The sequence below is a fragment of the Rosa chinensis genome, chromosome 7, assembly GCF_002994745.2.
Source record: "Rosa chinensis cultivar Old Blush chromosome 7, RchiOBHm-V2, whole genome shotgun sequence".
Lineage (NCBI taxonomy): Eukaryota > Viridiplantae > Streptophyta > Magnoliopsida > Rosales > Rosaceae > Rosa > Rosa chinensis.
Window position 1 is genome coordinate 9,619,047 of NC_037094.1, and position 9,226 is coordinate 9,628,272.

A 9,226-nucleotide genomic window follows, 5' to 3' on the forward strand; every position below is an offset into this window, starting at 1 on the left:
TTTTATTAAATAGAATTTGATCCAAAACCACAATTGGGAATTGTTTCACTCTTGTCCAAAAGGGGTAAGGAAGGCATTTCACATGACCGAGGCTGGTTAGGTAAAAACGGCTGCTTGAGTTCAAAGCATTGGAAGGTCCGAAGTCTGAACTAGTACACAACAACCTCTTCCAGGCCTCTCACCTTAAAAACACAAAACAAAACAAAACAAAAATCCCAATCTCCTGTTCGATCTCAGAGCCACAGACCAAAACCCTAACCCATTAACCAGTGATGTCGAACTTGGAAGATGTGCCCTCCGCCGATCTTTTCAGTGAGGTGCTCCGTCGTTTGAAGTGCTCCACCAAGCCTGACAAGCGCCTCATTCTTGTGGGTGAGTCCCTACATTCACCTACTGCATCCCTTTGTAGTATACGATTCTTAAAGTTTTGATTTTGATTTTTGTTCTGTGCCAATTTTGGGTGAAAAAAAAGTTTTGATTTTTGAGAACGCCGCTCAGATCCAGGCAGTTTGATGTTCTTCTGATTCCAAAGTTTGATGCTTTTTGTGTTTTTGACTTGTGAAATTAGATGGCTGTATGACCATGTACTCAGATTTCTTTCTTCTGCTCAGTTAGTGAATGAGATTTTTGTTTGTTAGAGTGAAGAAATTTAAATGTTGTTGCCCTTTTGCACTCTCTACTTATGAATCAGAATTTTGAATGTTTGAACAATTATGTATTCATTTGTCTCTCTCTCTCGCTAGTTTCTTCTCTAGTGAGCAGTACAATGCGGAGTCATTCTTTTCAAAAGGGTGTCATGCTGAGGAATTCCGGCATGTTCACATCCCACCCGTTAGTGCATTGTATACACATGTAGGTATCTGTTTGCGTTGTTTAAGTTGAGATCATTATCCCCAGTCCCCACCTTGTGCAAACTGAGACGGGAAAAAGGAGAGGACTATAAGTTTTAGAGTTGTATTCCCTGTGTTTCCTCTTACGGTGATGACTTCTGATACTCGAGGGCCAATTTTGTTGAGTGTTTAGGAATGTTTGTCTCAAATTATGCTTGGTTTCTATGGCAATGAGCTCTGCATGCTTTTCTTTCCTGACGGTTTTCCAGTGTCTGAGTGAGGATGGAAACCTGATTGTGGTTGCAAATTGTCCTGCAGGTCCACCTGGCTCCGGAAAAGGTACCCAATCGCCTATAATTAAGGATGAGTACTGCTTGTGCCACTTGGCTACCGGCGATATGTTGAGATCCGCTGTTGCTGCTAAGACTCCTCTTGGCGTTAAAGCTAAGGAGGCTATGGAGAAGGTGAATCCTCTCTTTCTTTGTTGTTTTACCATATCACTATCTTCGTCTTCATACTTTTCTGTATCTCGCAATAGATTGCTAATTGGATACTATATTTCAGGGAGAACTTGTTTCTGATGACCTGGTTGTGGGCATCATTGATGAAGCATTGAAGAAGCCTTCTTGCCAGAAAGGTTTCATTCTCGATGGATTTCCGAGAACTGTGGTCCAAGCACAGAAGGTGCTGTATTTATATAATGTTTGTTGGAATAAGTATTGCTGTAGTATCTTATACTCAAAAGTATCCCTATTTGTGTCCTTGTGTACTAATAGTAGGGTTATATTGCAGCTAGATGAGATGCTCCAAAATCGTGGAGTTAAGGTTGATAAGGTGCTCAACTTTGCAATTGATGACTCAATCTTGGAAGAGAGGATTACAGGTCGCTGGATTCACCCATCCAGTGGCAGAAGCTATCACACAAAATTTGCACCACCCAAGGTTCCTGGTGTTGATGATGTAAGAAGGCCACAACCTTTTATTTTGATTTTTAATTTTTTTATCTTTTAGTTAGAATAGCACCATTCATGCATCTAAGACTATTATGCAAGAAACATCGACTGTTGGAAAACAAAAACAGCATACTAGACTCGAGTCTATTGTGTATGGTTGTAAGCATACTGTACTTGAGCTTCAAATTCCATCTAAATATCATGATTTCTTGCTTTGTTGAAGGTAACTGGAGAGCCTCTCATTCAACGTAAGGATGATACTGCAGCCGTTCTCAAGTCAAGGCTGGAAGCATTTCACAAGCAAACTGAACCAGTAAGGCTTCTTCTTTCCATTAGATTTAATATTTGATAAGGAAGAAAACTGGATTAGTTGAATTGTGCATGATTTATCCTTGTCGGTCTAGTTCTTTCCATGATTGAAGTTTATAATGACCTTCTCTGGTCTTGAGAAATTTACCTATACCTTCTTCAGAGTTCTGAAGTTTATAATGACCACTTTCTTATGCAAGTGTGCTTATGTTGTTTTTTCTTCTGGTGATGATATGTGTCTTTTTTTTTTTTTTAAGAACTGTATTGAATTATCGTAACAATCTGATAACCCAAGGCAATAAGTGCTTGCTATATAAATAAGCTGGATTAATCACTTGTGGAAAAATCTTTCACTGTTCATAAACTTCTCTAGTCTTCAGTTACATTTTTATATTCAGTATCTGCGTATTATTATTCATTTCGTTGCATTCTTTGCTCTTTGCTTTTTGTTCGAGTGTTAGATATGCATCTCAAATTTCTTGTTTGTTGTACCATTCACAATTTGCATGGTTTTCCTTGGTGCTGCTAATCAGTTTCTCTAATGGGGGATCATTATCTGGAATTGCAGGTTATTGATTATTATTCCAAGAAAGGCGTTGTTGCCAATCTTCCAGCTGAGAAACCTCCAAAAGAGGTCACTGTTGAGGTTCAGAAAGTGCTCTCTTCGTAAAACATGGTCCTCCTGGATTATTCATCCAAAAGCGCAAGTTTTTTTGGTCACTTGTATTCTGATATACAATTGAGTTGGATGATTTTCTGCTCATGTGTTGAATTTCAAACTGAAAGCACCGGCTGCTGTCAACTCTCAAAGAGTTTCATTAGAGAAGTAACCTGTCAAATAAAATTTTACTGAACCTTTTTTTCGTAAGTGAAAAGTTAGTGTTGGTTACCTTCTGATCATAGTCTTATGCGTTACTTTGATGCACATGTTATCTGTTCGAATGCCTGGCCACTTGATATCCTGTTATATGCAAATATGCTTAAAAAGGACTCGAAGCAGATTTTTTACACAAACCCTAACAGCAATATGATCACAAATTCAGTTGACTCCATAATCAGTTCTCATTCAGCTCACAATCAGACCCTTAAATCAAGGATATTCAAATACAATTTTGAAAATGATATTCAAAGAAATCACAAGCAAAATCCTCACTCAGCTCAGAATCAGAGTCATTAATCAATTCTGATTGTACTTGACCCAATAAGTTCCTCATTTACAATCTTTCTATCATTATTACTCTCCTAACTAGTCTTAAAAATTGGAAGCCCAGTCCTTGATCTCTCTTAATCTCGACCTCCTCTCATTCCTCTGCATCAATCTCTGTCATGGAGGCAGATGCAATGCTATCGATATTAGATCATCATTATTCAAGTAATTTCTTTGTATAAAAACATAATGAGGGAGGTGATATTCTATGTAACACACGAGTGTGGCTGGCAAGTAATTTCTAATATAAAAGGATGTGTGATTAGTGTTTTTAATGCAAAATGGTGCGTGCATGTCGTCTCCCATCCTAAATCTCCAAAGCTTCAGTTTTAGTTTAGAACGTGTGACAAAACGATGCATGTTTGTTATCTTGAAATCCATTATGAATAACTGAGGATGGATTACTCAAAGTTCTACTGTTTAGCAGTCTGTTGCTAAATAAATAATGAGCTACTATGCAATTACGCATCCTTCATATTTCATATATGAGGTAATAAAATAGAAGAACACATGCTTAGCACAAAATTATCATCGAAAATTTTACTCAAATTTTTCACGGATATTAAGGAATTGGATATGACCCCATCAAAATGAATCCACAACTAAAAGTCTAAAATCATAATCAAAAAATGAACCAAATATCAAAATGGAGTCTTAGCCCTTGAGTTTGAGTGTTCTGCGGCTGTGATTAGTATAAACTTAAAAACTAGATGGGTTTCCCAAGTAAAAACTCTGCGAGTGCAACCAGAACTATCCTACTCGATTCATTGTACATTCACTTTAATCTTTGCCAATCAATTCAGCATTGCAGTTTTAGCCACTCATGGGTGCTTATTACAGGCAATTACTATGTTTCCACGGTTATCTCAAGAGCATAGACCTCACAAGAGCACCAGACTCCAACAACACTTCGGAAGATGAGGATCAGATACCTACGCATCTACTTTAATCTTTGCATCCAGATGAGTGAACTCTTGGTAATAGGCTTTGAAATGCTCATATGAATGCTTCACATCATCAACAGCACACATTTCGCGTATGCTGTGCATTGACAACTGCGGTGCACCTACGTCTACTGTACGTATCCCCACTCCACTTGCAAGAATGGGACCGATGGTTGAACCACAGGCCATGTCATTACGAACCACAAAATCCTGCATACAGATAGAGATACACTCTCAACCATCAAGAAAAACTGCGAAAGGCTTTCAATTCTTTATTCAGTTTCCTACTTCCTTTTATAATATGTAATGTGTCGACATCAAACGCCTATATACTTAAAATGCCTAAAACTTTTCTAGTTAGAACAGGATAAGCTGACCTGGACAGGAAGGCTGTGATTCCTTGCTATCTCCCTGAATATTAAGGAAGTGACAGCATTGGTTGCATAACGTTGATTTGCATTGTGTTTGATCACAAGTCCCCCATGCAACTTGGGCTGATGATTGTCTTCATGTTTATCCTGTAAAAGATCCCTATATCAGTATAGACTATAGAGCAAATTAACAGCATGGAAAAATAACTATATTAAACAACCTACCATATAATTAGGATGCAAGGCATGGGCCATGTCAGCAGATACAAGAAAGCTTCTCTGTATTGCTTTCTCAAGCAGCTGTAAAAAAAATAAAAAAATATTACACAAACAAACAAACAGTGCAGTATAACCAAACAAGCTGTCCAAACAATAGGATAATTACAGAATGTGTGTATGTTAAAATAAATATAGCAGAATGTCATGGCACTGGACCAATTACTACAGTTGTCTCTATGAGTTCTGCATCTACAAAAAATTGCAGTAACTAGTGATCCCTTCTCTATCAAAACAAACCCAATACCATGGAATTAATAGGACATCAAAGAGTCAGTACCTTAGAATCTGTGGTAAAGGAATGTGTAATTCGTGAAAGAGTATTCAACATGGCTGGAGACCCAGCCCCTTGGGCGGAGTCAGATCCAACCTCCTCGTGATCAAACAAAGCCACCATTCTAACACCAGTCTCATCCTCAAGGTTGCTTTCAGGAGCTGTTGCGTCTATCAATGCCTTAATATAAACAATAAAGTAAAAAAAATATGCATCAGCTTCTCCAAATTGAAACCACATAATAGATTATACTTCATCTTATGCACAAAGCACAAGAAATATAAGAAAGTAATACTGATTGTATTAAACGCCATTGCTAATCTTCGATTAAAGAAATCAAAACGTTAATACCTTTAGGGAACAAAATGACATGCAGAGATTATCAAGCCTTCCTGAGAAAATAAATTCTTTTGCTGCACCGGCTACTAAACTTGGTTGAGTATCACATGCTTGCAATTCAAAATCACTTATATGTTCTGGTTCACACCCAAGCTTATCTGCAAGCAGCTGAAAGAAAGAAAGCAGATGAATAATTTCATCACCAAAAGAGCATACCCAAATCTGATTCCATCTAAAGGAGTATTAATCTTCTTATTATCACATTTAAAAAGTCAATCGATCCTCCAACATACAAAAGAAATCCAAAGTTCTAGAGTTTACTGATGACCTGTAACAGAAGCGAGTGATGCTTTGAGTTAATTGAGGTTGTTTCCTTAGATTGGCCACTTTCTGCAACTACTTTATTGAGCTCTGCCTGTTAAAAAACATTAATTCGTTAGATTGAAAGGGAAGTTTATTGACTCTAATTCCCTATAAAGATATATGAGAAAAACCATCAGTTACTGGGCTTTCAGTAATTATATACCATCCTCATAAATAACTATGTGACAGATGCACCATTTAACAAATCAGACTTATGAACCAACACATGGCTCGATACCTTATACCAAGTCTAATTTCATGTATACACTTGCATGACTAATCAAATACAACATCCTAACTAACCTAAATAACATTTATACAAGGCCTAAGTGAATACACATACAAGAAAAAAATAGTTAGCCATTTAGTCATATAAATAAGCAAAGAAACCAGAGTGTGTATCGTGGAAGATACAACTAGTTTGTAAATGTCCAGCACTAAGATTCTTTACAGAGTCATTCTTAATCTTTTATATTTAATTTGAGTTGCAGACACATAATATGAAGTTTTGGCAGTAACTACTTGCAAGTACATGGATGCAAGTAACCACATAGGCTTCTCACTCTATCAACTATTCAACATATGAACCCAGTGTGGCTAATCAGAAATATAACTATAATTGTAAATTTGAAGAAGTTACATCATTTCATCGTATGTAACCAGATGCAATCTTCAGAGACTGTCATGGTAGTATAGTCGGACCGAAGAACAATGACATGGTAGTACTTGAACCCAAGCATTCAAAGACAAACTTTGTCTGTTTTATCAATACAAATTATGTCATTTACTACTAATAAGTCATAACAATTGAACTATGAGTAAATCAATTATTCTTAAAAGTGATGGTGGATGCTAACGATAAATTGAATATATTACAAGATTACCTTGACTGCTGTTGCCAAGACAGGAAGAAGGTGACTTTGTGCATTCACCTTAAACGCCTCTCTAACATCCCTGTCAAGAGCAAGCCAATAAAAATGAAAAATACACGCATATGTCAGTCCAAAGCACAAACCACTCAACAACCCAAACATGTGAATAATAAATTGCACAGCAAGATTACCTGTCCAGGTGAATTGCCAGAGTAGGAATCCGCATGATGGGCTCCTCAATCCGGACAAGTCTATGTGAGTAAGAAACAACGCCATCTTTCTCTTCTCTTACTATCACCCTTCCTGCAATTGTCAAGTCACGGTCGAACCAGGTATGCCACAAGCCACCTCCATATGTTTGGACTCCCACTTCCAAGTACCCACCCTTAGCTACCTGCACAAGCCACCGATACACCAATGCTGAGTTCAAAGCTCTCGCACACTCTTCATTCGTCATTTTTCTTAACAGTTCAAATCAGATACAAATTACACTACATCACCTTGGAAACAGGCTTCAATTTGAGACAAGGACTATCAGTATGAGCACCAACTATATGGAATCCATTTCCGGCAACAAATCTAAACCACAATATAGCCACTATATGAGCATAAAAACCAATATAACATACAAACTTCAGCTTTCTCAACTATTCAATCCGTAAACTTTCACAGTCTAAAACCAAAGAGAGCTAAAACTCAATGAAAACAAGCTCAAATTGAAGAAGCGGTACTTACTTTTTACCGATTGCAAAAGCCACAATGGTGGAGTAGTTCCTGGTGAAGTAGTACTTTTTACCAGCCTCCAATTTCCAATCCTCTCTCTCCAAAACCTGCTCGTACCCCGCGATTTGCAGACGCTTCTTCGCCTCGTCTGCAACACAAAAACCAAAGCAGATAACAGATTCAAGCGCTTGAAGAAATCAAATTCCGAACTCAAACTAACAACACCGATCAAAAAATTAACCGATAAGGTGGAAAGCGTGATCACGATCTCTTCGAAAATGGAGGAAAAAGAGAGAGAGAGAGAGAGAGAGAGAGTGATGGAGTTGGAGTTTACCGACGGCGTGAAAAGCAGTGGGACAAGCGTTGAGGAAGTTGATGAGGTCAGAGACGACTGAGCTTCCTTCACAGTTTGATTCTTGCTTTGCCATTTCTGCTATTCCTCTCTCTCTTTCTCCTAAAGTTTGTTTCTTTGTATCTCTCCCTTGTGTGTGTGTGTAACTTTGTACTGAGGATTTTAGCTTTGTTTGGGCCGGCGGGCTTTGCAGCTTTGCGTGAGATTTACTTACTGAATCGGGGAATCAGAATATCTCTTTTGGGCTGTACGGGCCCTTACCCGAAGTGACCCATTCATCAAGCCTCCATTGCCAACCGTTTATTTTTGTGGCCAATTAGAACTTGCGCAACAAACACTGATTTTACAGGTCACCTGGTGATCAAGAATTGTTTGGTCATGTATCATCAAATTTATTTCACCAGTGTTTAGGAGTGTTTTCACTGGAGATCGGATCCGCCGATGCTCCGCGCTACGCATCCTGCTTGTTGGAAGCTTCAAGTAACGGTAGAAATCAGTTCAGAGTCGTCCGAACTTCACTCATCCGATGCTCAAGTCAGGATACATTTTAAGCGAGAAAAAGAGAGAGATAGTATAGCTCAAGAAATCAATTCCGCACAAATGAGGAGTGAACCCCTATTTATAGGTGGCGGGGGTCGATGAGAGTCGGTGTCAGCTGTTGTACCGACTCTCGCTCAAAGGATCACGTCCTCACGTGTATGTCTGCACGTCGGTCTTCTAGAAGCCTCTACGTGGAGAGCGTGCAAGGAGTCAAAATAGGCCCCATGCTGGAGTTACTTGCTTCGCACAAGTGTGGCTCTCACGTTCACATATGTGGACGTGCCTACAAGTCCCTAAGTAAGAAGGTTCTTCTTAGTTAGGGAGCTATCCGTTGAGGTTGTGAGTTGATGCGCTTTTAGCAAGCGCATAATTTAACCCTGAAATATCGTTAGTAGTATAAGCAAATAGGGATCGTTCTATTCCGGGGATTGAGGGTACACCTGTCATTGTCAAACAATTAAACAATTAAAATTAAAACAAAGTATAATATTCACAAAGATATTCACAAGTATAAACATTATTTACGAAAAAGGGGGGATTTTGTTTTTGGTTTTTTCGAAAATAAAACTAAGTTAACAAAATAATTAAAATGCAAAAACATAAAAATACAAATGGAGTGAGAGAACAAAGATCAAAAACCGAAACATATGATTAAAATTGATTCAAACCCTAATATTGTTCATCTAAGTCATGAGAGAGGAGTTGATCATGTGAATCATTCGAAAGCAAATGAATTCCCATTTTTTTACTTTTCAATACTAATTAACCTAAGCGAAAGCACCTAGATTAATCCTATTAAACATGCAATCAAACCCTAGAAAGCTAGTCAATCATGTCATGTTTAACGCATTACACATAGAGAAAGGCTATCAA

The 9,226-nt window shown here is 38.1% G+C and overlaps 2 protein-coding genes across 2 annotated transcripts; one reads left to right on the plus strand and one right to left on the minus strand.

Annotated features, from left to right (window-relative positions):
* Nucleotides 1-126: 126 nt before the first annotated feature.
* On the plus strand, nucleotides 127-2,981 carry LOC112178746 (adenylate kinase 4). Its single transcript, XM_024316954.2, has 6 exons — nucleotides 127-372; nucleotides 1,149-1,294; nucleotides 1,395-1,514; nucleotides 1,623-1,790; nucleotides 2,007-2,096; nucleotides 2,661-2,981. The coding sequence occupies exons 1-6, from the start codon at nucleotides 273-275 to the stop codon at nucleotides 2,760-2,762; spliced, it is 726 nt and encodes a 241-aa protein (XP_024172722.1). The 5' UTR covers nucleotides 127-272; the 3' UTR covers nucleotides 2,763-2,981.
* Nucleotides 2,982-3,890: 909 nt separating this feature from the next.
* On the minus strand, nucleotides 3,891-7,956 carry LOC112180506 (probable aspartyl aminopeptidase). Its single transcript, XM_024319066.2, has 11 exons — nucleotides 7,796-7,956; nucleotides 7,474-7,609; nucleotides 7,239-7,317; nucleotides 6,930-7,132; nucleotides 6,751-6,820; nucleotides 5,832-5,918; nucleotides 5,516-5,671; nucleotides 5,171-5,344; nucleotides 4,840-4,914; nucleotides 4,621-4,761; nucleotides 3,891-4,453 (listed from the first exon to the last, which is right to left on the minus strand). Exons 1-11 carry the CDS (start codon nucleotides 7,887-7,889, stop codon nucleotides 4,232-4,234), a joined length of 1,437 nt encoding a protein of 478 aa, XP_024174834.1. The 5' UTR covers nucleotides 7,890-7,956; the 3' UTR covers nucleotides 3,891-4,231.
* Nucleotides 7,957-9,226: the final 1,270 nt, after the last annotated feature.

What these genes read in the sequence shown, in the direction of transcription:
- LOC112178746 (XM_024316954.2), top strand. Translation starts at nt 273, where the DNA reads ATGTCGAACTTGGAAGATGTGCCCTCCGCCGATCTTTTCAGTGAGGTG. An exon ending in CTGTGGTCCAAGCACAGAAG is followed by an intron (nt 1,515 to 1,622) that starts GTGCTGTATTTA and finishes GTTATATTGCAG; the next exon opens with CTAGATGAGATGCTCCAAAA. An exon ending in TTCACAAGCAAACTGAACCA is followed by an intron (nt 2,097 to 2,660) that starts GTAAGGCTTCTT and finishes CTGGAATTGCAG; the next exon opens with GTTATTGATTATTATTCCAA.
- LOC112180506 (XM_024319066.2), bottom strand. Translation starts at nt 7,889, where the DNA reads ATGGCAAAGCAAGAATCAAACTGTGAAGGAAGCTCAGTCGTCTCTGAC. An exon ending in CACTGCTTTTCACGCCGTCG is followed by an intron (nt 7,610 to 7,795) that starts GTAAACTCCAAC and finishes TTTGTGTTGCAG; the next exon opens with ACGAGGCGAAGAAGCGTCTG. An exon ending in ATCACTCGCTTCTGTTACAG is followed by an intron (nt 5,672 to 5,831) that starts GTCATCAGTAAA and finishes TCTTTCTTTCAG; the next exon opens with CTGCTTGCAGATAAGCTTGG.